This window comes from Eschrichtius robustus, chromosome X, assembly GCF_028021215.1.
Source record: "Eschrichtius robustus isolate mEscRob2 chromosome X, mEscRob2.pri, whole genome shotgun sequence".
Lineage (NCBI taxonomy): Eukaryota > Metazoa > Chordata > Mammalia > Artiodactyla > Eschrichtiidae > Eschrichtius > Eschrichtius robustus.
Genome location: NC_090845.1, coordinates 132,487,364 through 132,514,769, shown reverse-complemented (window position 1 = coordinate 132,514,769; position 27,406 = coordinate 132,487,364). Strand labels below are relative to the sequence as shown.

The following is a 27,406-nucleotide window of genomic DNA, read 5'->3' as shown; positions in this document are numbered from 1 at the left end:
ACCAGAAAATTACTGTTGTCCATTATGGAAGCAGAAAGAGCAATAATATCTTCTTTTTTAGCATATTCCCCTAATTCATAATAAGGAGATTAATAAAAGATTAAGGAATAATGAGGGGATCGTTATTCTACCACGAATTATTCTTTTATTTACTGTTCATAGGTACTTGGTAAGAAAAAATGTTGGACTTTGAAAAATAAGAAGGCCTTTCTGAAACTTTTGTAGCTAATTCCTAATATTCGGTGGCAGTTATGTAACCTGACTTGGTCCGAGGTGGCAGTGAGGATCACTCACTTGGGAAAAAATGTTTTCTGTAGATACGGAAAATGTTAGGTTTCTTTTAGAGCTCGCTTGAGCAGTGACCATTGGAAATGATAAAAGCAAGGTTTCTGCTCACCATCTGAGTGTCAGCCTGGTAAAGTACTCTGACTTGGATGTGTCTGTCTGTCCCCAGGCCTGCAGTTAATGAATGTCGTTAGCAAACAGCTCAGGAGGTAATTGTGCTGTGGCTGGAAGGGTAATGAAATAGGTGCAGACTCCAAGGTGGTTCTATTAGAGGCTCATATTTTTAAATTGCAGTTATTTTCTGCAGAATGTAGCCTTTGAGTGACGTTTGTGAGTTCACAGAGCGGACCATGCTAGCCACAGGAGCGGCTTTTCATTTTGTTTGGGTACATTTTCCAAAATCAGTTTCAAAATCAGCACCATTAATCAGCAAATAGGAGTAATAATCTCAATAAGGGCACATTGAGTTCACCACCCCACCCCCTGCAGCATGCAAAACAACCTACAGGGGTGCAACAGGCCGGCCTTGTCTCCGCTCACCCACGAGGACATTAAGGCACAGAGTGATTACGGGAATTAGCCAAAAGTGTCCCCCGAAACTTGTGATACACTTTCCCTAATGTTATTGCTTGTCCATGAGACATGCCTCTTAAAAATGGAAAAAAATAAATGTGGGCCCAAATCATCTCCATCAAGTCTCAGTTCCTGGGTGCTACCCACCCTTGTATTTCTGAAAATCAAGGAAAAATAGTCTCTAAGTAGAAGGCTGGACAGTCTCCTGATGCCCACTGCCACCAGAAGAAGCACCAGGTTAAATGCCCACTTGGCCCGTCACTCAAAGAACACAGGCTTGTAGCGAAGCCACAGTGTTCATATAGAATGCAGGTTCCAAGTTCCCCTTAGTTCAAAGCCAGCCTTCAAAAGTCCACATAAAAGCATCCCGAATCCCTCCCACTGCTCTGCCGTCCACCATACTCTGTCAAGCGCTAGCTCATTCATTCTGTCATTCCTCCTCTTCCTAATCCCTGTAGGGGGGCATTCAGTAAACATTCATTACATGTCTGTTGTGTGCTAGGTGCTATGCTTCCAAATGCTGAAAAGTTTCTAAATAAAATAAAAAGTGATTGTCAAAACAAGCATTTTCTTCTTCAGGATATTGTTTCAACTCAAGATACCCCATCATCCTGCCACACCTTACTACCCAGACTTACACCTTGCCCTCGTCTCCCACGGTTCAGATTGGCTGGGCTCCCTCCTATTCCTTCAATATGCCAAGTCCATGCACTGTTAACTAAAAAATCCTATACCTACCCCACCACCACCGCCACCAAGCAGCCATGATTACATCCATGTTTCAAGAAGCTCACTGGCACCCAAGCCAGATGGTACCAACACTGGGCATCTCAGTGGATCAGAAAATGTCTCCTCATATTGGGCCAAAATCTACCTTCCCTGACCCATTTACACAACCCAGGACACGGAGATGCTGGTTATCAATACTGTTATCAGGAAAACGTGTCAAAGAGGTAAGCAAGGGAAAGTTTTCTTTGTTTGTGTGTTTGTTTTCCTTGTTCTTTCTTTTCCTTTCTATATATCTCACATTTAAATTACTTGCTGGGGGAGGAATATAAATGAGACTCAGTCAGACCTCATGAGTCATCCTTTCAGTGGGAAACAAAGCAGCCTTGCTTCAAAAAGCAATTTAATTTTGTTATGTGCTGTGGAAATAAGCTTTTAGAGATGATTCAAACCACGTGAAATTGTCTAAAAATAAGCGAACAACGCAATTACTGTCTGTTTTTTTTTTTGGTGTGGGAATATTAAAATAATAGGAAGATATTTTAAAGTGTAAAATAACAAAGTTTTCATGTAATATTAAAAGAGGAAAAAACCAAAGTGGATTCTTAGCTGGGCGCATGTCAAAGGTAAACAAAAGCAAACATGTCACCCATGAAAGACAAGGCTCAGTTTTAACAGCCCTGTTCTGACCTAGGAAGAGAGGACACACCTTCTATTCCAGCCTTTGGACTTCCCCTCTCTGCATCCCAGTTTCCTCTCCTGGAAAATGAGGATGAATCCTGTCGTACCAACTTCCAGAGGTGAGAGTCAGATGGAAAAGTGGATACGAAAGCACTTTGTAAACTGCAAAATGCTGGACCCGTATATGACATTGTTCCACTTACTCATGAATGACTCTGAACCTGTGGGTAATCGTTAGTCAAATCCATTTCACTTGCCTTCACTAATCAAGGTCGTTTCGTTGCTACAAAAGATTTGCAGGTCCTCCAACTGGCAGGCAGCCTAAACAATAAGATGTTTGCTCAAGTTGTTTTCCAGGAACTTGGAGTCAACTGTGTCTAGTTGGAGCTGAGCCGGTTAAGACTGGGCAGGGGTCTTCCCTGGTGGCGCAGTGGTTGAGAATCTGCCTGCCAATGCAGGGGACACGGGTTCGGGCCCTGGTCCGGGAAGATCCCACATGCCGCGGAGCAACTAGGCCCGTGAGCCACAATTGCTGAGCCTGCGCGTCTGGACCCTGTTCTCCGCAACAAGAGAGGCCGCGACAGTGAGAGACCCGCGCACCGCGATGAAGGGTGACCCCTGCTTGCCGCAACTAGAGAAAGCCCTCGCGCAGAAACGAAGACCCAACACAGCCAAACATAAAAAAAAAAAAAAAAAAAAAAAAAATACTGGGCAGGACCACTGACCCTCCAGCTGGGACCTTTTGTCATCAGAGGGCTGAAAATTCTACCCTTAGACCCTACTAAGTGCCTCCATCTTTGAACATGCAGAGGCCTGGAGCTTAGTTACACCTGCCCAGAAGGACAATTTCCCCACTTTTTTCCAATCACCTTTCCCCTTGCTCCCCATGCCTCAGACCACCCTGCTTCTTTATTCTGCGTCCCAGAAATACCGCAAGCCCCTTGCCTTCAGGGAGGTGGATCTGAGACTTGCTCTCCCATCTCCTCGCTTGGCTTCCTTGCGAATAAGCCCTGTCTTTGCTGCAAACCTCGGTGTCAGCGTTTTGGCTTGCTGCGTGTCTGGGCAAAATGAACCTGTTTTGGTAACAGCTCTATTTCTTCAGAGTAGAAAAACATCACTCTGAGTTATGGCTCTTTTAAGCAAAAACACTGTCTCTGCTTTATTTTCTCACCTCTCTTACTTGAAAATATGGTGAAACAAGACATTGAGGCTTGCTCCTCACCTCTACATCAAAACTGCATCTGCCCCATCTCCTGGAATGACACCCAGTTGTCCCAGCCAGAAACCTTGGGGTCCTGCTTAATTCAATTATTTCCCCCAATATCCAGTCCATTGGCTTGTCCTTCAAAATATATCCAGAATCCAACCACCTTCATTCTGTGAAAGGTCCCTGGGTCCGAGGCCCCATCATTTTATCATTTCTCTCCTGGACGATGGCACTGGCCACTGGCCTCCTAAGTGGTCTCCCCACATCCCCTCTTGCCCCTTCTAATCCAATCTTTTCATTTTTAACTTTATACTTGGAGCAGGTACTGTTGCCTGTTTGCTGCTCTATCCCTTCCCCCCTCCTAACTGAAGCCTTCTCTACACTCAGAAGATCTGACTACTTCTTCCCTCAGCCCCAGGATAGCCATGTGACCCACTTCTGACCAGTGGGATTTAAGGTGGAATCTGCTAGACAGTTTCTGGGAAAGAATACCCTCCCTGTTAAAAAAGTGAGAGACACATGAGGCAATACCGCCACCCCTCCCAACCAACCCACCTCAACCTTTGGACGTTGTCATGTGATACGTGATGCTTGGACCATTTCATTAAATGGCAGGGGTCAGCAAACTCTTAAAGGGCCAGACAGTAGATAGTTTAGGCTTTGCAGTCTATCTCTGTCTCAACTCAGCTCTGCCCTTGGTATGCAAGAGCAGCCACAACCAATACGTAAACGAATGGGCATGGCTGTGTGCCAATAAAACTTTATTAATAGACATTGAAGTTGGAATTTCTTACAATTTTCACACAACCCAGAAATTCTTCTTTTGAATTTTTTCAACCACGTAAAAAAGTAAAAAATATTCTCAGCTCATGGGTCATATAAAAACAAGAGCAGGGACTTCCCTGGTGGCGCAGTGCTTGGGAGTCTGCCTGCCGATGCAGGGGACACGGGTTCGAGCCCTGGTCTGGGAAGATCCCACATGCCGCGGAGCAACTAAGCCCGTGCGCCACAACTACTGAGCCTGCGCTCTAGAGCCCGTGAGCCACAACTACTGAGCCCGCATGCCACAACTACTGAAGCCCGCATGCCTAGAGCCCATGCTCTGCAACAAGAGAAGCCACCACAATGAGAAGCCCTCGTACTGCAACAAAGAGTAGCCCCCACTCGCCACAACTAGAGAAAGCCCAAACGCAGCAACGAAGACCCAACGCAGCCAAAAATTAATTAATTAATTATTTTTTTTAAAAAGTGATGATATCATTAGATGTTTAAAAAAAACAAACAAACAAAAAAGAGCAGGCCAGATTTGGCCCACAGCAGGCTGTAGTTTGTCAATGCTTAATGGGATAATTAAAAATCTATTCTTAGGTCTCTTTCTTATTCTCTTACTTGCAGCCAAGAGTACAATAGTTGATACAATAGTATTTTTCTTTTCTTTGTTCTACTATAAATTTGAATTTTGAAATATTTCAAACACAGAAAATAATACAACAGACACCTATGTCCCCACTACCCAGATTTCACTGATGTTAACATTTTACTTTTTATTTTTATTTATTTTTATAATTTTTTTGTTATTATCTAACTTTAACAAAAATTTTATTGGAGTATAGTTGATTTACAATGTTGTGTTAGTTTCAGGTGGATGGCAAAGTGAATCAGTTATACATATACATATAGCCACACTTTTTTTAGATTCTTTTCCCATATAGATCATTACAGAGTATTGAGTAGAGTTCCCTGTGCTATACAGCAGGTCCTTATTAGTTATCTATTTTATATATAGTAGTGTGTATATAACAAATATCATACGATATCGCTTATATGTGGAATCTAAAAAATGGTACAAATGAACTTATTTACAAGACAGAAATAGAGTCACAGACATAGAAAACAAACTTACGGTTGCCAAGAGGGAAAGGGGGGGAGGGCTAAATTGGGAAATTGGGATTGACATATACTTTTTTAAAAATAAATAAAGCCTTACCAAACAGCTGAAGGCCAAACCCTGCTCCCTTCCCCTCCCACTACAGAGGCACCCAGTAGCTGAGGTAGGTGTGTACTCTTCTATTCACCCTATGCACTTGCTTATCCACAAACAATATGCCTTATTGTGTGTTTTTAAACTTCACATAAGTGGTATTGCACTGCACGTAGCCTATTTTCAACTTCCCTTCTTCCCCTCAATATTATCCATGTTGATACATGTGGAGTTGGTTCATTCACTTTTGCCATTCTATGAATAAGTCACAATTCATCCAGTGGTTCCCCAGCTTGAGGGGAAGTTGGTCATTCGTCTAGGATTTTCCTTGCACTCAAGGAGACTTATATGGGGGTGTTCACTGCAGCAGAGTTGTATCAGCAAAATAATGGAAACTAGCAAAGTATCCCGACACTTCTCCCCACTGTTGGTAAGGGAGCTTTCTAACAGCACGGGTTTGATCATGTCCTTCTCCTGCCAAAAAAACCTTTCGCTGGTTCCCTGTTGCCCGATCTCATGACCCTTAGACCTGTGCTTCTGCCCCTACTCTCTGCCCTTGAAGATCTGCAGCTCTGTTCCAGCCATATTGAACTCCCTTCCACCCCTGGGCCTTGGCACATGCTTTTCCTTTGGGCAAGCATGGCGCTCACGAGGCCCTCTGTGTCCTGAGCCTGCCACCTCCCCAAACCCCACACCCTCTTCCCCTTTCCCACCCTGGTACCCCACCTCCTGCTCTGCACTGTCCCTGACATGCCCTCCTCCCAGCACCTCTAAACATGGAGTACCCCTACTTCCTTGCCACTTCCCCTCTCCAATCTGGGAGCTACTCACATTCAGGAACCATGTCCTTCATGCCTCTCTGGACCTCGCCCCTGATTTGGCAAATGGAAGTTACTCACTAAATATATTTGATGAATTAATATCTGAATGAATGAATAAAAAGTCTGATCTCTATGGCATTAGCCCCCAGAAAAATGAATTCAAGAATTACACAGACTAGGATGTGTATGACAGAATCCAATCTAACTGACTCTTCCCCATGGATATTTAAAACCAGTAAACACTGCTATTTATAGCCTTTGAAGCTTCACTTTGCTTGATGATTCAACCAATTACTGAATTGCCCTAAGTTTCCTTAAAATTCATTTAAAACGATTTGGAAACATAAACAATCGACTCAGTTATCTACTTTCAGTTCAGGCAGGCTTCTTGTGAAAGTATGTAAATTTTTAGGAAGAAGAAAATCCATATCTACTAGGAAATGAATTTATAAAAAGGATGACCAGAGACTAACTAGTAACCGAACCCCGGGATAAAAGAGTTAATATAGCCTCCAAAAGGTGATAATCGGCCCCTTATTCACCAGAAGGACCTGTTCCAATGATTACACATTAGTGATTTTATTTCCACTACTTTGAGGAAAAGATTTTCTTAGTACCTTATGCCAAAGCAGAAGTCTGTACATGGTGTTCCGTGAAGTTATGACACTAAATTTCTTGTGTCTCTCGTGGAAATCAATCTAACTGACTTACAAGCACAACATGAATCTAAAAGCATCTTGCTTACTAGAGACCAAGAGGCACCACAGAAAGGAATTTTTAAAATATCTTAATTTACCCTCTTTGAATCCCAGACCTTATATGCTGGGACCACTTGGAAAAGCAATGTTTCTAAATATACTATAGACTTCTCAAGCAGATGGCACAGAATATCATTTAACACTCTCCTGAACACTCAACATTATCCCCAGGGGTTCTGATTCAGAGGGCCTACTGAGATACTAAGGGGCTGGCCTGGGAGCTGGAGAATTAAAGTGTTGCCTCAGCTTTTCCATGGCTTGCTGTGTGACCTTCAGCAAGCTACTTCCCCTTTCTGGGCCTCAAATGCACAATGAAGAGTGAGACTAGATGATCGATCGTGAGATGGTTGCTTCCAGTTGTGTGAGGTATTTATCAAATTTTCAAGTACGCGCAATTTTCTGTTAGTATTTTACAAAAGGAATATAAGCAGTTACGTCCCATGCCTTCCAGAATTTGGTAGGCTAGAGAAGTGTGGATTAAATTAAGCACAAATGATAATTATTATACTTATTAAATATTGCCTTGACATATAATTGAATAAGACCAGGGTATGTTGAAATAATAAGCAAACTGTGTCTAATGACAAGGCCTTATTTTTAATACCCAAACTCCTGATGTGCTCATTTCGTAAGTGGAAAACAATAATTTCAACACTCTTGCCATCGAGTATCCACTTCTACAAGTGCAGACACACAATTAACATACACGCATAAAGGGCTTTGCATCCACAAACTATGTCTGAAAACTAGTCCAGAGTGCAAAACAAGCCCCCTAAGCCCCTTCAAATTACAAAGGCAATGACAATTAACAACTGATTCGGTGAAAAATTATTTCGTGCATTCAAAGCCTAAATTACAGACAGAAGGGGAGAGCATCAACAAAATAATATGGTTGGGCGAGACTGAATCCACAGGACATATTATACAAGAGGCCCTTAACCAGCCAGGCAAAGGATGGGCTTTCTCACCAGGTGAAGTTAATAAAAGACCCTTTGACCAAGATTTCCATGACAAAGCTCTGCTAATTTTCTCAAGAAGAATCTGCTACAGTGGTGAGTCACTGCCCTTTTACTGGCATTATTCTAATGATATGAAGTAGAAGAAAAGGTCATAATTTAGATCAATGCCATCTTTGGATGACAAAGTGGGTGAGTCACCAAATGAAATTAATGCTGAAGCGTGGTTACCATTTTTGCTGTATATACTCTCCCCTGATACACTCTATGTACAACACATTCAATGAGGTATTGCAGGAGAGCTGGTTGCTAGGTTTCAGCCTCATTCAAAGCTCTTCATTTCAGCACAGAACAGAAATATGGAAAAATTTCAAGATGATTATATAAAATTTACCATGAGGCGATCAAGGGGCTCAGATGTCTCTATATTGACAGGGGCCATTATAGTGACTGACTTAAAATACAAAAGAAAAAGAAAGCCGTCGTTGAATCTTAGACATCACCCTTACTTTACAGAAGACACTGAGATTCAGAAAGGGAAGTGACTTGCTTAAATTGAAACATTTGGTGGCAAGAAGGAACCAGAACTCAGATCTTCTGTCTCCTTGACCAATGCACCTCCCCCAAATCGGGCATTCTTAATTTACACAGTTGACCCTTGAACGACGCACGTTTGAACTGCACAGGTCCACTTACGCACAAATATTCTTCACTAGTAGACATTACATTACTGCATGGTCCATGGGTTAACCCTCACGTTGCTCAAGAGTCAACTGTATATATTTAGTTAGTAGACTTTAGATTTTACAAACTGTTTCTTATTACTGGTAATGTGAAGCAACAGCGAAACGAACAAGATGACTTTAAAAAAAGGGTTTGAAAAGTTTGTCAGGTTTTTTATCTTTATTAAAGCATTTGTTATAAAGATGTGCCTTAACACCTCACTAAAGAAGATATACAAGCAAAAAACAAACACATGGAAAGCTCAATATCATATGTCATTAGGGAATTGCAAACTAAAACAACAACGAGATACCACCGCACCCTTATTAGAAGGGCCAAAATCTAAAACACGGACAACACCAAATGCTAGGGAGAATGTGGAGGAACAGGAATTTTCATTCATTGCTGGTGGAAGTGCAAAATGGTACAGCCACTCTGGAAGACAGTTTCTTACAAAACTAAACATACTCTTACCATACAATCCAGCAATCACACACCTTTGTATTTACCCAAAGGCGCTGAAAACTGAACTCCACGCAAAACACGCACACACGTTTATAGCAGCCTTATTCATAATTGGCAAAACTTGGAAGCAACCAGGATGTCCTTCAGTGGGTGAATGCACAAGCTGTGGTCCATCCAGACAATGGAATATTATTTAGCATTAAAAAAAATGAGTTTTCAAGCCATGAGAAGACATGCAGGACCCTTCAATGCATATTGCTAAGTGAAAGAAGCCAATTTGAAAAGGCTATATAATGTACCATTCCAACTATATAACATTCTGGAAAAGGCAAAACTATGCAGATAGTTAAAAGATCAGTGGTTGCCAGGGGTTGGGGTCAGGGGGGCAGAGGGAGGAAGGATGAATAGGTAGAGTACAGGGGTGGTTTTAAGGCAGTGAAACTATTCTGTACGATAATAGTGGATACTCGTCATTATACGTTTGTCCAAAACGATAGAATGTACAACACCAAGAGTGAACCCTAATGTAAACTACGGACTTTGGGTGTGGGTTCATTGCTTACACCGAGTGTACCATTGGGCCAGTTTACAAGGGGCAGTCGGATAGATTCTCAGAAAATTCACTAAACATTCTTTGGAACATGAAAGATCATGACTTTACCCCAAAGAAGTTGATATTTAGTACAGAGAGAAGGTCTCTTCAAGCATCCACAACCGCATGGCATATTCATAATGCAAATAATTAAAGATTCAACATACCAATGCTTATTTTGTTAAAACAATTAAATACATTTTAATGTGTGATCAGGATTCAGGAAGCTTGTTCCTTGAGCTGAATGTGATGATTAAAACATCTGTCATTTCTGGTTAGAGGGGTCATGCCGAAACAGCATTATCACTTATCGATCACTTATCGTTATGGAACTGCCACAAATTAAACTTTTAAAGCCCACTGCGTTAACAGAAAGCACACACACCTTCTAGAATGAAAACTACATCTATCTCTGACATACGAAGAACCATGTGTTCGAACGATATCAAATACGAATAATGTGCATTCTGTAGCAAACACTGTGTTGAGGGCAGATATGAGGCCTAATTCTTCGCAGGGCTGCACCTGCCCCCAGGACTCTCCCTCCATGGCAGATCCAGATGCCTCAGGGACTCAAGGAAACGGAAAGCATATATAAAAGTCAAACTCACTGGAAAGAATTCTTACAAGGCACATAATACGGAATGACATTCATTCACCCAACATATGCACTGGACAACTATTCTGTGTCAGGCATAGGGGAGGGCACTGGGCAAACAGAGTGTGAGCAAAATTGGTTGCTGTGCTATCTGCCTGCGTGGAAATGCATGGAACACTAGAGCTCGCCCAGGCAGACACTGGGGGTGGGAGTCAGGCCCGTTGAGAAGCAAACAGTGAAGCTCCCCTTGAACTCTCTTAAGCTCGCCACTGGGCGGTTGGTGTTCTGAGAAGCCTCTTCCAGCTTCTGGTGGCTGCAGGCTTCCTTGGCTTGTGGCCTCATCACTCCAGCCTCTGCCCCTGTCTTCACATGGCTTTCTCCCCTGTGTGGGTCTGTTTCAAACTCCCTCTGCCTCCCTCTTATAAGGATACATGAGATTGCATTTAGGTTATCAGGGATTAGCAAAGATTATCCCACCAGGATAAATCCAGATAAACTCCCCCTCTCAAGATCCTAAATTTAATCACATCTTTCCTCATACAAGGTAAGATCCACTCTTTTGCCATTCACAGATTCTAGGACTTAGTAAGTGAATATATCTTTGGGGTGCCTGTGTGATAGCATTGGGCCCACCCAGATAATCCACGATACTCTCCTCCTCTTAAGGTCAGCTAAATAGCAACCTTCGTTTCATCTTCACCTTTTAACTCACCATTGCCAGGTCTGGTAACATACTCACAGGTTCCAGGGATAAACGTGTGAACATTTTGGGGGAGTCATTATTCTGCCCACCACAGATACAGCATAATTGTTACGGGCTGAAATGTGTTCCCCCAAAATTCAAATGTTGAAGTCTTAACCCCCAGTACCTCAGAATGTGACTGTATTTGGAGATAGGGTTTTTAAAGAGATAATTAAGTTAAAATGAGGTCAATAGGACAGGCTCTAATCCAATATGGCTGGTGTCCTTGTAAGAAGAGACCGGGACACAGACACCCACCGAAGGAAGACCATGTGAAGACAGCCATCTACAAGTCAAGGAGAGAGGTCTCAGAGGGAACCAACCCTGCCAACACCTGGATCTCTGCCTTCTAGCCTCCAGAACTGCGAAAAGATACATTTCCAATTGTTTAAGCTGCCCAGTCTGTGGTACCTTGTTATGGTAGCCTGAGCAAACTAATACAGTAACCAAATCAAGGGAGCTACTCTCCCATCATATTCACAGGTTTCATCCATATTCAAGGGGAAGGGACTGTACAAGCATGTATATAGGGAATGGGGCTCTTGGGGGTATCTTACAATTCTGCCTTCCACGGGGGCCTTACCCACCAGCCCTTTTTGCCAAGTCAGTCAGAAGAACTCATTTAACTTCTCTTGCTCATTCCATTTTACTGAGCTTTCTATTCCTTTCCCACTCACCTTTTTTGTTTTTAATTTATTTTCTTGATCACTCGACTTTATTAATCTTAAATTCTAGTTGGTTCAAGGTGGGCTGGGAGGGAAGAGTGAGCAAAGAGTGGAGGATGAGAAATGTGTCTCTAGCTATAAGAGCAGCAGAAATACTAGGAAAAAAGGCACAGCGCTCTCAATCTGTCCTACATCCAATTTTTTTCGGAAAGAAAGGGAATATAGAAATGTGAACAGACTTCATTTTTCACAGCCCCAAAACATTTTCATTTTCTATTGTGAGTCTTTTTAAAATAACAAAGTCTGGCTATGCCACATACGTTTTTCTTTAAAATACATATTTGTATAGTTTGCACATAGCTGAGAAAATCAGATTCTGTTTCTACTCTCATTCTTTCTGCTTTTGTGCATGTTAACGGGCCAGAGCTGAACTTGATGACGTTACCGATAATTGCAGAATCACAGAGTACAGCACTGGAGAGTATTCCTGCACCGGGATGTCTGGCCACCTCTCGCCACTGTTGTCTTTGGGACATGTCTTCAGCGGGATCCCAGCTGAACAACTGCAATTGCTACCTTCCATGAGAATTCGTTGAACAGGAAAATCCTGGTGCCATAGCCACGAAGAGCACATCCAGCACACCCACACACTTTGCTCGTGTGCAGGCATAAAGCACGCCCCCTATGTGTACCTGTGTTTCCGAAGAAACACAGACGCAGTGCTGAAGGGTGGGAGTGGGGAGTGATTGAGAAAGAGGGTGTGTTTTAGGGCTTCAGAGCAGAGTGCAGACCCTGGAAACAGAGAGCCACAGATACCGATGGGAGAAAGAATTTGATGACCCTCCAACTGTTTCAGCCTTCTTCCCGAGGCAGAGCTGACCAAATTTCGTAGAGGGACTGTATTGGTATCTTGCCACCTACTAGGGCCAAGCCCTCATGCAGTTGTAAAGTCCTCTGGAAGATGGTCCCACCCCAGGCCCTGCCCTGCCCTGCCCCCCAAGTGCATGCCTCTCACACCTCCATTCATATCTATGTGTACGTCCGTATCCACAGCCATATCCATATCCACGCCCGCAGCCATATCCGAATCTATTGTACATATACGTGTATATACTGTGTATATATTGTACATATACGTGTATATACATTGCCTCATCCAGTTAACAAATCAGTTGAGCCCTGCAGCAAACATTGCTGGGAGCCTTACCAGCATCTAACCCCTCCCCCAGGGGTGGGCATTGAGTGCCCTGAGTTAACCAGTATAACCCCCAAGTGACTGGTTTGGGACTGGGCACTTGTCCAGGCATAAACCCACCAATGCTTGGCACTGCGTGGCCAAAGTGATTGTTTCACTGGTGGGCACATCAACTGAGTTACTCCAGAGTAAAGCCCAGGGGGGTTGTTCGGTGGTTGGATGACTGTCTGTGGTGTGCTGATGAAGCCCAGGAATGGCTGCAGTCACTTTGTCCTCATGAGGGAGGGAAGCCTGAGGATGTTACCAACACACTGAGAAGGACACGCAGAGAGAATCGCAGAGAAATGGAGCAGGCACCCTGATTAACTGTGCCAATGGATTAGCCCCATCTCTGGCCTTTTGCATCGTTTGAACAGCATTTTCTGTTACTTGCAGTTAACCAAGAACATCCTTATTAAAACCAGTGCTAGACCCTGGGGATTCAGTGGTGAATAAGACAGTGCCTACTCTCCTGAGCTTATGCTTTCATGGAGGGAGGGAGATAATAAACAAATAAGATCATTTCAATCAATGTTCTGTGTTATGAGAGTGATGTGGGACTTGCGACTTTCGATTAGGAGGCCTCTCTGGGGAGGTGACTTGAGAGTTGAGACCTGAAGGGTGAGAAGGAGCCAGGGGAGAGGGAAGATCTAAGGGAGAGGGAAGAGCCGATGCAAAGCTGTGCGGCGGGAGTGGGCATGGGAGATCTGGGGAAGGGAAAGCAGGCTGCCCAGTGCTGAGCAAGGGGGAGCGAATGAAACAAAGGGAGGAGGCCTCGCTTGTAGGCTGTGCATGGAGCCGGGATATCACTCTGAGGGAGACTGGGAGCTATTTGGAGGATTCTGAGCAGAGGTATGGCATGCCCGATCGATCGAAGATTCTTAAAGGAAGAAACCTTCTAGCTGCTTTGTGGCGAAATGACTACAGGAGCAGTTAGAGGAGTGAAGCTGGTCCAGACACAGGCAGGGAAGATGGTGAGAAGCAAAAGGATACAGGGAGTTTCATCTCTAGCATGCATTCCCTCAGGGTAGCGCGATGCTCCTTTGAAGGGACGCAGCAACTGAGTCGCCAGGATGTGAGCTGCTCTCCACCCAAATCCTGTATTTTCTATGAGGATTAACCTAAATGCATCTTTAATGGGCAAAACAGCAGGGTGTGCGTGAAATGAAGTGGAAAGATGTCAGCGATGCGAGGAAAACTATTTGGGGGCAGGGGAGTCATACTATTAATGGAGCAGATATGCCTAGGAAACCCTCCTGGTTTTCTCCACTACTTCCTTTACTGTTCAGACCAAATTCACTTGAACTCCTGGGTTAGGTTTTGCCTCTCTCCAAAGACCACAGCGGTGAGGATTCCAAATAAGGTGAAGGCATCAGAGGAGCAGCAGTGGCCATTTCTTGGCACACCTAAGCTGTCTCCAAGTGGGCTGTTTCCTGTACTACAGTTTTCGGTTAACATAGTTCATTAATAGTGAAGCAAAGTCAATATGGATGGTCAAGGAGCCCGTAAATTTTGATTTTAAACTAAACCTTCAATATAGCATTACACAGGATTCTACCTTTGCCTAATAAAGTGCCTGCCATTTCAGGCCTGCTTTATACAAACATCTTCAAGTCCAGCATTAAAAATATCCATGTATAATTCTCCATCTCTAGCAGTGGTTCTCAAACCGGCTACATCAGAGCACAACCTGTTATAAATATGTATTTCCAGGCCCCACCACCCCGAGGTTCTGACTCAGGTTTGGGTTAGGTCTGGGCACTCAATCCCACGAGGTGACTCCAGTGGTTTCTGCATTGTCATTACCTGTCTCCTGAGCTCCCCGGACATTTTACAATCTGTACTTTTGTATATAAATACAATTGTACGTAGCCTGTACATTTTGATACTAAGATGTCTCAAATCTTTTTTTGGAGTGGATATTATTTATTAATGAGAACTAGCTGGAACCCTCCAAAGTGCAGCAAGGAGCTGGAATGAGTACAGCTGACCCTTGAACCAGCGGGGATTAGGGACACCGACCCTCCCCACAGTGGGAAATCCTCTAACTCCACACTCCCCATCTGCAGCTTCAACCGACCAGATTGTGTAGCGCTGTAGTATTCACTACTGAGAAAATCCGTAAATAAGTGGACCCATGCAGTTCAAACCCGTGTTGTTCAAGGGTCAACTGTACAATCCACAAGTGGCCTAGAGGACAGAGGAAACAGGGCACTGCCATGAGGGAGTGGCGTGCTGGACATTGCCAGGAACTGACTATCCCTGTCTTTAATTAGCCACAGGTATTTCCCACCCTCACTCCTTCAGTGGTATTTGAAGCCCATTCGCCCCCAAATGATTTTTTTTTTTTAAGGCACAAGGCAAGGAGCTGCTTTCTTTTCCCCACTGCTACCTATACCAATTCTGACGGGCCCAGCACGGCCCTTCCAGTCTCAACATCCCTCACAGCCCCCACCCATTTGAGCATCTCCGGCCTACATTTACTGCATAAAAGCTTACCCTTGACAGCTCTATTCAGATTCTATACGGTATAAACAGAGAGGCAAACAAATGTAAAAACAATGAAGAGGTTAATAAACTTAACTATTAATTTAACCAGGAGACATCAAAGCGTAATTACGAACACTTTTTTAATGACAACAGACGGTAAATTTACACAAGTTACAGGTTAGAATATAATGAATACAAAATTCATCCAGATAACAGTTAGAAAAACATCACTCACAAAAGTTAATCCGATTCAAGTGGGTAAAGACCTCAAGCCCCCCATTTTGATAATTACACGCAGCTTTCAAGGTAGCGCATCTAAAATCTGCCCCTTGTCAGGGCGCTATTCAAGACTACAGCATATTCAGTGACTCTAGCGACTTCAAAGATTCTAACACTTTTAGCATCAAGGTCAAGAGAAATCTCATAACAGGTTCACTATGCAAAAAAAACGAGAAAATGTGAACGTTTTCTGCAAACTGTAAGGTGCTGTGCAGATGTTAGCTATTGCTATTATTACTGTTCAGTGAGATTTCACTGAACTTGAGAAAAAGGAAGACTAGTCTGTAACTGACAAATATGACCTATAGAACATCTTCAAAGGAACGCAGATATTACTTTCAAGCACACGTAGCAACAAAACAGGCATGGAAAGTGTGGCCAGGAGTGATGGTAAGTTGAGGAATTCCAGAGTACTTTAATGAATATATAAAGGCTTAATCTGTTCACAGGTTACATGTAATATTTACCGTTAGGTTCCCAAAGTCCCTGAAAATAATTTATTTTCTCAGGTGACCCTCCCCCCTACAAAAAGGAAAAAGAAATCCTGTCAAGTTGTGAGTGTGCTGCTTCAGGCCAGCTCTTGCAAACCCTATCTTAAATGGAAGAGCAGAGGCTGCGTGAATCCACTTGTACCACAGACAACCCATTTCTAAAACGGCCTACCAACAATCTACAACTTCACTTGAGCATAAATAAAACAATAGACGTGAACTTGTCTGGAGACAAGAAATATACACTAGATACATTTAAAACAGGATATAAATTCTTTGTCTCATGTACCTTCAGCTTTCATCTTTCCTTGGGTACACCCTATCTGTTTAACTGTTTTTACTGGTCTCCTTGGGTACTCTAGCTGTATATATAAAATTTATACAAAAACAGAAAATAAACACCAAACAAGTCAAGCAGTTGCTTTTTGGGCAAAGCTGATGAGATCTTTATGATGAAAATAATCTTACAGTATATTTCTGTTAGATTCCCATGAAACACAGGTTGGTTTTTTTTTTTCTTTTTTATGGAGGGTTTAAATTTCTTCAGCAATTCAAAACTGAATTCTGCTGTCACATGTAAAATGGTATCCACTTGAAGAGCTAATGACATCAGATGCATTCTACAGCAGACTTTTCATTTTTTAGCACAATGAGAATAAAGATTATATTCTGGGGGGCAAAATGGGAGGTGAGGTGAAGAAGGTCATGTGTTAAATCAGTAGCCCGTACTGACACTTCAAGTTACACTCCCTAATTGAGGTTATTCTTACAATCAGTTTTCAAACAACAGTGAACATATTCCTACCTTATAACATTTATATAAGGGCTCAATTGTAGCTTTCCTTTCTATACATCCTGAAGTATATACATTGTACAAGAGGAAATCACGGAGACATCTTGAAAAATAAATCTATTTGTCAAATGCCATGTTATTTCAACAGCAGCAAACTACTCAGTTAACAGTTAAAACCCTAAGAAAATATTAACTGGTGTGAAAACAAGTCTATATTGTAATAACCCCAAACATCAACCTTAGCACCCGATTCTAACTTTCAAATGCTGGGTACCTTTTCCAAGAGGAAATTCCATCTGTTTTTGCATGAATCCCCGGTTTAAATACTTGCAGAAACACACCCATGTTATCTACTCAGCAAATGTCTGAAATCAAACAAAACAATCCAACACTGGACATTAACGTTTTACAAATAGCATAAGATCCCAAAAGTACAAGAAAAACCTTGACATTATAGAAAAAGAAATTAGGTGGACAAATTCTAAGTACAACAAGGCATCTAAAGAGGGGACCATCTAGAAATCTACCATACAGTACACTAGACTCAATCGGGAGTATCCTACAATTTCATATTAAATTTGTACAATTTTATACCAAAACTGTAGTCTTTTTAGGAATACATTTAGAATAACTACTTAAGACATTTAAGCTCTAGATAACATTTAACTATAAGCAAGAATAAAAAATTGTCCTACAGTAATCATCTTTTATTTCTTCTCAACAATTAAATAAACACAAATGCCTTCTCTGCTTTTATGCCTAACTACCTCTCTACTCCTTTAGTCCAGTTCCACAACATCAAAAGTAGGGGTGAACAAACAAAATCAGTAATGGCAAACACTCACAGCAAGGGCCAATGTATTAGGGATTATCAATGACAGGAAATTTGTACAATGAGATATCTAGTTAAAAGAGTAACCTACTAGAGAATGGACTTGAGGATACGGGGAGGGGGAAGGGTAAGCTGGGACAAAGTGAGACAGTGGCATGGACATATATATACTACCAAACGTAAAATAGCTAGCTAGTGGGAAGCAGCCGCATAGCACAGGGAGATCAGCTTGGTGCTTTATGACCACCTAGAGGGGTGGGATAGGGAGGGTGGGAGGGAGGGAGATGCAAGAGGGAAGAGATATGGGGACATATGTATAACTGATTCACTTTGTTATAAAGCAGAAACTAACACACCACTGTAAAGCAATTATACTCCAATAAAGATGTTTAAAAAAAAGACTCAATAAATGAAAGCTATTACTATTTAAAAAAAAAAAAAAAGAGTAAAGGTAGAATGTGCTTTTTAAGAAAACGGCCAATAATCACTCATCTGAAAAAATGCAAATAGCCGCCAGGTAAAATTGGCAGAATTTGAACTTAAACCAAACTTTTAGTATCAAACTAGCATTAAGAAATGCACACAGGATGTAAACCAAAATAGTGGATATCTCCAGGTGGCAACATTACAGGGAATTTAAATTTTCTTCCTGTTTTAATATGCACTTTTTGGGGGTGTGTTTTTAGATTGCACACAAGTAAGTACCAACTGGCTAGAAAGAACACAGACCAAGGATACGAAAGTAAAACCACAGGGTCTTTTTCTATCAGAAAGGACCTCAAGGATTATCTAACTTAGATACATTATCTATCGATGTATCTGGGATATAACGGCACTGATTTAAAAGACTAGACTAGAAATTCCAAGAATACTTCCTGGATGATAAAAATAATCTATTTTCAGGATTTTTTACACTCCCTAAGTATGCAAAAATCAACACGTTTAAATGTAAATTCATTCATATACATTATTAAAAAGTAGGAAAAAGAAATTTAAAGGGAGTTTACACAACCTTGTAATTAAAGCGTAAGTTCATTGTTGAATGACCAGAGCAAAGCAGATTGTTACAGAGTTTGTCCGAAAGCAGGAGGCTGGCCTGCAAGGGGCCTTTAGGGAGTAGGCTGGGTGCCTAGGCAGGTAGCTCTCTTTGCTTTGCTGCCTGCATTCTTCAATAAACCCAGTCCTTTTACATGAATGGGTGTGAGTCAGCCTAGTTTCCCCATGAAATAATGTAATGAAAGATTTCTATTGACGAGGGATTACACTTTATGCAAAATTTCTCAGTGACATTCAGATTAATTCCAGTGTCCACAATTTAAGCAATTTCCAATACGCATTTACAACCCCAAATCCAATGACCTGGTATTTTCATGATAGTTAGGAAAAGTGTTCCAGCGAAAAATAAAGTTTAGATTTGCTCCACTATGTACATCTGAATATATCCAGAGGAGTAAAACTCAAAGCCAACCAAAAGACGAAATGCTATAAAATATTGTTTTGTTGTAAGATAATCAAATTCTTCCCAGAATAATGTGTAACTAATTTCACATACTTATTTGTAACCAATTTAACTTTTCCAAATTCTCATTTGCAAATGAGAGGCTCATACAGTTAAAACTGATGATACAAACCACTGTTTTAGAAGGATCAAAATTTATCCTAGTCAAACGTGATTCCATAAGATTGATTTTAACATGTTCTTTCAACTTTATTAAAATCATCAATACCCCAGACGCATTTACCATTTAAAAAAAATCAATTTAATGCTATCAAAAGGTGATGTTCACTTTAATCCTGTTTGCCTTCACGCCACTGCCGTGAACCTTCATTCCAGGCCACATAAACAAAGAGGGCCAGCACCACGTGGACGGCGACCACTGCAACAATAGCAGCATAAAAATAGCTGTCCCTATTGGACATCCCAAAGGCGCCTATCGAGAGAAAAAAAGTTTCCATTTTATTCCAAAATGTATCAAAATACAAAAAACAAAGCATACTAATTTTTATTAGCTGTATATTTAACTAGTCAGACAATTAAAAAGGAATGCTTTGCACAGTGATAAATCAAGTATTCACTTAAAGATTTGAATACCTTCTACACAAGAAGAACATTATTTTGAATGAAAACCACAATTGATCACTTCATCTAAGGACTCTGACATTAAAAAAGGGAGCTTTATTTTCTCTTCCTTCCAATGTCTTCCACCAAAGGTACATTCCCCCAAATTCCTCCTTCCATGTCAGGCAACTCTTGCTCTCAAAGGGCTGTTAAAAGAAAGGATCTGCAAGCTATTCCACAGAAAACCGTAAGTAAATATGACGTCAAACGGAAATAACCGAGTGATGAAAGTTCATTTCATGCAACGTGATTTTTGAAAAGCAAAACAGAAGAAGCAAAATTAAGAATACCCAGTTTAAAGATATAAAGAAGTCATAAAAGCACAGAATCTCAAATATAGTTAAGGGAGAAAATGTCTTGTTTTATGGTCTAGGATTACCTTCAAAAACATAAGATTTAGTCGTGAAATATAACCCAATAGGTACAGTGATCATTAAAGCTGTGAAGAACAGGAGCGTCTTCAGAGTGGATGCTAATGAACTTTCATTTCTGGAATAAAGTAAACAAAGAGAAAATCAGAGCCTGCACAGCCATTTCCAACTACTCTTGTGTCCATAAATGCTATAAATACCCACAGAAAAGATGCTGGGAACACTGCCCCTGCCTTGGAAGCAGTGGCGAGAGGAAGAAGGGGCAGTGCCAGGGGCTCAAAATTAGAAGATCCTAGAAATCCAGCAGCAGCTCCAGTGTGAAAGGAAGCATAAAGTGCAAAAAAGTGGTCTGTAATCTCCCAAGTGCTATGTAAATGTACACGATTTACAGAATTCACAGTGGAGGTAGCAAGGGAGAAGATACACAGAAAACAACTAATGAACGTCCCTTCACAAAGCATCCTATCAGTGGCTAGCTGAATACAGTACAGACAAGGTTTGAGAATCTCCAAAGAAATAGGAGCCTAGAACAATCTGAATGCAGCTGAAGGAAACTTACTCAAATTTCTTTGTAATTAAATAGCTAGAGTACAACTTAGACGGCCTTCACAACATGGATGCATTAAAAGTTTGATATCAAAACGCTTTTCGTTCAGTGAATTCTATTCTTCCAGACTATTTTAAAATCAATGGAAATATTGCAATGGGAAAAGTTTTGTTCCAGAATACAATAAAATGATTCTGAAGAATGCAATTAAGCTTTTAAAATTATATGCTTAAAGAAAAACAAGTCAGATAAACTGTTACTTAAAACATTAGCAATGTAAACATTATAGCCACACCCGCTTGTCTATGCATCACCTAAGACTTCATGGAGCTACAGAGGCAGAGCTTAGTGGTGGCGCCAGACCACATGGCCCTCAAAACCTAAAATATTTACTAACTGGCCCTTTCCAGAAAAACTTTGCCAACCCCTGATGTATACTATTCCAATTATGTTAAAAATGTGTGCACATGAAAAAGGACTCCAGATTAATACACAATAATAAAGTTATTTCCCCACTTTCAAATATTCCTTAATGTTGTTTTACTGATAAGTAGATATACGTCAGCATTTGTCCTAATGCACTGTCACAAATGAGCAGCACACTGACAGTGAAGCCGCAGTAAGCTTCCAGCAACCCTGGACACACACATACCTCAAACATACCACCTCACACATTACGTTTAAACGCAGTAAGCCCTACGGCTTTTAACCTTTAGATAAAGTCCTTAAATCTAACCATCCTCACGCTACCTTGTCAGGGAGGAAGAAATTTTCCTCTACCCTCCTGGGTTCTTCCGGCTGTTCTAAGAATTAAATTGACATGAGACATATTAACAGGAGAAAAATCAAAGTTGAGTAACATGTATACGTGGAAGAGACCCAGGAGAACTGAGTAACTCGCCAAAATGGCCGAAACCCTCGCCTTAAATACCATCTTCAGCTAAAGACAAAAGAGGATGTTGCGGGTAGGGGTTGGGGACTTCAAAGGGGAAGAAGGCAATTCACATGAAGATGGCAAAGCAAATGTTTGGTAAACAAGTGTTTGCTAGGCCATGCAGTCTATGGGACACAAAGTGGACTCCGGTCTCTATGCCCCATTTCCCCCACACCTGGCCCATATTCTTTGCAGGTATCTCTGGTGATAGCTCTCTTCCAGGAACAGGCCCTCTATCTAAAGTTTTGTAGGCAATTAAGGGGAAGGTCAACGTTTCTTCCTGAGTCTTTTGGGCCTTGACTGTTTTCAGTTTGAAATAATCTGCACACCAAAGAGACACTTCGGGGTGGCAAGTGCTGCTCCCCTACAACCTTAACACACGTCTAACTTTATGCTCGTAGTCAACACTTGAACTTAATTCTTTCTGGTAATACTCAGCAAGAGGTTCGTTTTTATCTATATCTCTAGGAAGAATACAGCCCAGCCTTCAAGGTCCCCCCAGAATAACCTCTCTTCTAGGCACCTTTCCTGATTATGCCAGCTGGAACGATTCATCGCTCTGGGATCCAACCACACTTAGTTCATGCCTGTTGTTACAGCACTTAACATGATAGCTTGTGTCCTAGCCAGTCCTGCACATTCCTCTGTACCCCTAGACAATCCAGGCAAAGGAGTTCTTATAATTGTGTATACCATTACAGGAGAGGCTTCTGGCAGGCCACAAAGGAAGGGAACATTTCACGTTTATACCAGTGGTCTACAAACTTTTTTGACTGTGCAATCCATCATTAAATAAAAGTTTTGAGCACATACCCCCATACAGGCATAATGATTTTTAAAATAAATTATCTATACACATATTACTCATGCATTCTTTAAAATATAAAACACATGCAAAAACAGACACTAAAAAGGATAAGGTTAAAAAAATTTTAATTTATGCAGAAATTCTACTATTTTCTTTCCATACTTCAATGAATCATCTTTTAATACATCCCACTTTGGTGATCACTGAGCTATACATTCTCATCTAACATACATAAGCTCCCTTACACTGTTTCCTAACAGAAAAATTTTAGAAAAATTTATTGTGTAATGTTCATGAATAATATGAGTGTCTGCAGGAGTTCTATATAAAAAAATACAAAAAGTCATATCCAAAGAAAACAAAAACACTAATTTGAAAAGATACATGCACCCCAATGTTCACAGCAGCATTATTTACAATTACCAAGATACAGAAGCAACCTAAGTATCCATCAACAGATGAATGGACAAAGGAGATACGATATATATATGTATACACACACACACAGACACAAACATACCAATACATACGTATAATGGAACACTACTCAGCCATAAAGAACGAAATTTTGCCATTTGCAGCAACGTGGATGGACTTGGAAGGCATTATGCTAAGTGAAATAAGTCAGAGACTGTATGATACCACTTACACGTGGAATCTAAAAAATACAACACACTAGTGAAAATAACAAAAAAGAGGCAGATTCACAGATATACAGAACAAACTAGTGGTTACCAGTGGGGAGGGTGGGAGGCGCAATACAGGGGAAGGGGAGTGGGAGGTACAAACTATTGTGTAGATAGGCTACAAGGATGTATTGTACAACACGGGGAATGTAGCCAATATTTTGTAATAACTATGTATGGAGTGTAACCCTTTAAAAATTGTATAAAAAATACATACATACATACATACATAAAGTCGGTATTTGGCCAATTCTTTTGTGGACCCCAACAAAAAACTTGGCCTTCATGGTGTTTCTTTGGGGAGTTAAAGTATGTGTTTTTCATATGGACACCAAGGGGGGAAAACCGCGGTGGGGTGGGGATGGTGGTGTGCTGAATTGGGGGATTGGGATTGACATGTATACACTGATGTGTATAAAATTGATGACTAATAAGAACCTGCAGTATAAACAAACAAACAAACAAAAAAAACAACTAATACTAAACTTCCTTTGGGTTATTTGTATGGAAATATGTTAATATAAATGTTTCAGACATTACATGAAATTTCTAAAAATCTTATATGTTCTTGTATAATGTTGTAAATCATAATTCTAGTTATTACTTTAAAATGTATATCTCAGAAGTAACTAAATTTCCTTGTCAATTGCATTATGAACTTTCATCAAATCTTTAACCGTGGTCATTTTTAAGTCTTTTGTCATTACAGACAGTTCTGGGTGTACTCTGATGCTTTTGCAAAAATGTTCCTATAAAAGGGTTTCATCTTCAAGGAATTCATGGAAAAGACTCTGACAAGTACAGGTTTCTGGTAACTAACTATACTGCTGAACTGAATGAATAAGCATTTTCAGAACTCTAATGGAAAACTGATGAATTCATAAAAGTGCTAACAAAAGATCAAGATGAAAAAAAACATTAATTACATGGGACTGAGTGAACTGATGAGGATGATTATTTTTGTGACTTTCTGTTTGAATAAAAAAAAATCCCACAAGGACTCAGAGGCAAAAAATATACAAATCAATTTTCACTGCAAAGTAAAGGAGCTGTTACAGTGGAGGATTATTGGACTGAATGTCAATATTATGACGTAGTATGAGTGTGTTTCATGTTTGGTAATTGCAATCATTGTTGCTTTTGTTGTGGTCATCCATGTACAATGCTTGGTGTCAGTCTATTTATCTCTTGTAAAAATAAAATACAGTGTGTGTGTGTGTGTGTGTGTGTGAAAAAATAAATACTTAAATAAAATAAAATAAAGCATGTGTTTTTGGTGTGCAAAATTCAGATCATCTAACCTGATAAAGAAACAAAGCTTGAGAACCTAGAGAAAGGGAAGGTTAACCGGTTCTCCTGTTCTTTAGATCATCTCTTGAATATCTATTATCTGGCCTGGCTTTGAGAAAGGTTTACTATAGAAAAGATGATATAATACCATAAAACTGTTTTAAAGCACACAAAATCACTTATGATCCTACCACGCGAACAGAATCTTTTCTGCATGTTAATTTCTAGCCCCAGGCACTCTACACATAGCATATCGTAACAATCTGTAGCTTATCTCCAACTCCTTCTCACCTCTCTCTTTACCTTAAGCTCCAAAAATTTGACTTTCAGTCTCACAAATATAGGACTAAGTACAAAGTTAAGCATACAAACTTTTGAAAACTAGTTTTCAAACTTCCTCTTGTGTTTATAGGACATTTTCTGCTTGCCAGCTTGGGTATAACCGGTGATTTATTCTAAAACAAAGCTACTGATGTCATTCAACTGATTTCTCCTATGTGTCTGATCGGGTGTTACTGAGACTTGTTAGAAATGAAGAATGAGAACATTCAGAATTAGAACTGGCCTCACACGAAACAAATAATTCAGGATGAACCTTACTGTGTCCCCACTCTTAAAACCATCTAGAGTTTACCCACTTCATATAAACTTCTGCAGCAAACATTAAGCAGATAGAGCTTACCATGTTCCCTTTTATGGCAAGCAAGACTTCCACTGCAAGTAGATTTCACTGCAAATTCCATTAGGAAACACTAGAATCAGTCTAGGAAGGCTATACTGTATTCTAAGTGAACTTAATAAAAATACCTGTTGGTAGCGTCACTACTAGACAGTAATAAAAAAAATAAACAAACACCTACATTGCCATTGTGAGAGTGAAAAAGATCACGGGGCTCCAAAGATCACGGGCTTTGGAGTCAGTTGGCTTGGACAACTGCCAGCTTCAACACTTATTAATTGTGTGACCTAACCGTGTGATCTTGGGCAAGTCACTTATTCTGAGTCAACTTCATCGTTTTTAAAAATCAGGAAACTAAGCACTTTCTTAATTCTGATAATGTATGTAACAAAGCACCTAAGCTGAGCCTGGCACACACTGAGTGGCGGCTAAACCCCTCCCCATCCTCTGGCCTCGTGAGGTATCAAGAACCACCCGCTCTCTCCTCAGGTTCCCTCTACTCGGCCACCAGCCCCCATCCTACTGACTCCCCAAGTGAAGAAGACTCAAATCAGGGAGAGCCCTTTCTCCCTTCCACTCGTTCATGCGTACAGCAAACATTTATTAAGCCCCGACGATGCAGGCCCTGTGGGGGACACGGAGACGGAGAAGGCCAGGTTCCTGTCCTCAGGGAGCTCACCCTGCAGCGGGGAAAAAGACTGCAGACAGCAAGATCGCAATATAGACAACAGCGAGAAGTGGTGCTAGGCCAGAAACAGGAGCTGAAGGCCCCCCGACCTATCCCCCAAGACCCCGGGTCCCTTGCTCCCGAGCGAAGGGTAGGGGCCGGGCGTGCAGACGCTGCAAGTCCCAACCCACTTCCCCTCTCTCCTGTAGCCCGCAGCTCCGGCCCCGAGGGTCCAGACCTCACGCCCACCCACCGCAGGTCAGCCCGGTCGGCCCGGGCCTTCCCTCCTGTCCCGCTCCCGGCCAGGGCCGGTCCGCCTCGTGCTCCAGGCCCCCGCCCGACCCCGGCCCTGCCCCGGACTACCTGAAGTCGCACGGCTGCACCGCGTTCAGCGCCGCTTTATCAAAACGCTCCATGGCGTCGCCACGCCCGCAGCAGGTGCTCAGAGGCGGGCTGGGCCCGGCGTCCGCGCTTAATCGGCTCCGCGGGAGACCGGTCGACGCGGACCGCGCCGGAAGTGCCGGCGAGCGCCGGGCGGTGGGCCGCAGCGCGCAGGCGCGGCGCGCCGAGGTGACGCCGGGCGCAGGCGCAGGCGCAGACGCGGTCGCGAGCGTTCACGTGACTTACCGGCCGGGGCTGCGGGGCGTGCGCCCTGCCAAGAGAGGCCTGCGCTCCAGGAGCAGGCCGGGCGAGTACCCCAGCCACTCCACGTTGAGCCGGGACTTGCCTCGCAGCATGTTCTTCCGGGGAGGGCGGTGCTGCGGCCGCCTCCTGAGCGCGCGCGAGCACTTCTCGTCCCCGTTCCGGCCCCTGTCGCCGAGCTGTGGTTGCGAGGCGACTGGAACAGATGATCTGCGAGGAAGGAAGACCAGGCAGACGACTGGGGTGCTAGGCAACCAAGCAGTTTCCGACGACAACAACAACACAAAAAAGTAGTGCACATTATTCCCCAGTCCTTGAGTAAACGCCTCATTAATTATTGCCCCCAGTGAAAGTCCAGCCGTGGGAAGCTGGGAGGAGTTAGTTTAACACTCACCGAGTCCGTAAAGCTAGGGAATGTCAGAGCTGAAAGAGCCCTTGCTGAGAGAGACTGTTCCAGGCCAGACGCTGGTGATCCCAGCTTCCACTTAAAGTTAAAAACATTTTGCAGCTGCTCAGAAAGCTGCCAATGAGACAACAGGGACTCAAATAGTAAGGGACAGATGGGCCTCCCGGACTGCGCAACCCGAGAGATATATAAACGAAAAGGGTGCGTAAGCCTAGGGTCAGGCTTGACAAAATTAGGTTGCCACTGGCTGCTAATAAGAGGACAGCCCTTACATGGTCAACGCCTGGAAAGGGCCGCTGACCGCACATCTATTTTCTGCACCACATGGATACAAAGACCACATCTGAAATCATGACTAAACCAGC

General features: G+C 42.1%; 1 protein-coding gene across 1 annotated transcript; it reads right to left on the bottom strand.

Moving 5' to 3' along the window:
- Nucleotides 1-15,620: 15,620 nt before the first annotated feature.
- On the bottom strand, nucleotides 15,621-26,521 carry VMA21 (vacuolar ATPase assembly factor VMA21). Its single transcript, XM_068532986.1, has 3 exons — nucleotides 26,357-26,521; nucleotides 20,391-20,500; nucleotides 15,621-19,823 (listed from the first exon to the last, which is right to left on the bottom strand). Exons 1-3 carry the CDS (start codon nucleotides 26,407-26,409, stop codon nucleotides 19,681-19,683), a joined length of 306 nt encoding a protein of 101 aa, XP_068389087.1. The 5' UTR covers nucleotides 26,410-26,521; the 3' UTR covers nucleotides 15,621-19,680.
- Nucleotides 26,522-27,406: the final 885 nt, after the last annotated feature.

Excerpts from the sequence above, each read along its gene's own strand:
- VMA21 (XM_068532986.1), bottom strand. The coding sequence starts at position 26,409 with ATGGAGCGTTTTGATAAAGCGGCGCTGAACGCGGTGCAGCCGTGCGAC. Across the intron at positions 20,501-26,356 it reads GTGCAGCCGTGCGACTTCAG|AAATGAAAGTTCATTAGCAT; the intron begins GTAGTCCGGGGC and ends ACTTTATTCCAG. Across the intron at positions 19,824-20,390 it reads TAAATCTTATGTTTTTGAAG|GCGCCTTTGGGATGTCCAAT; the intron begins GTAATCCTAGAC and ends TTCTCTCGATAG.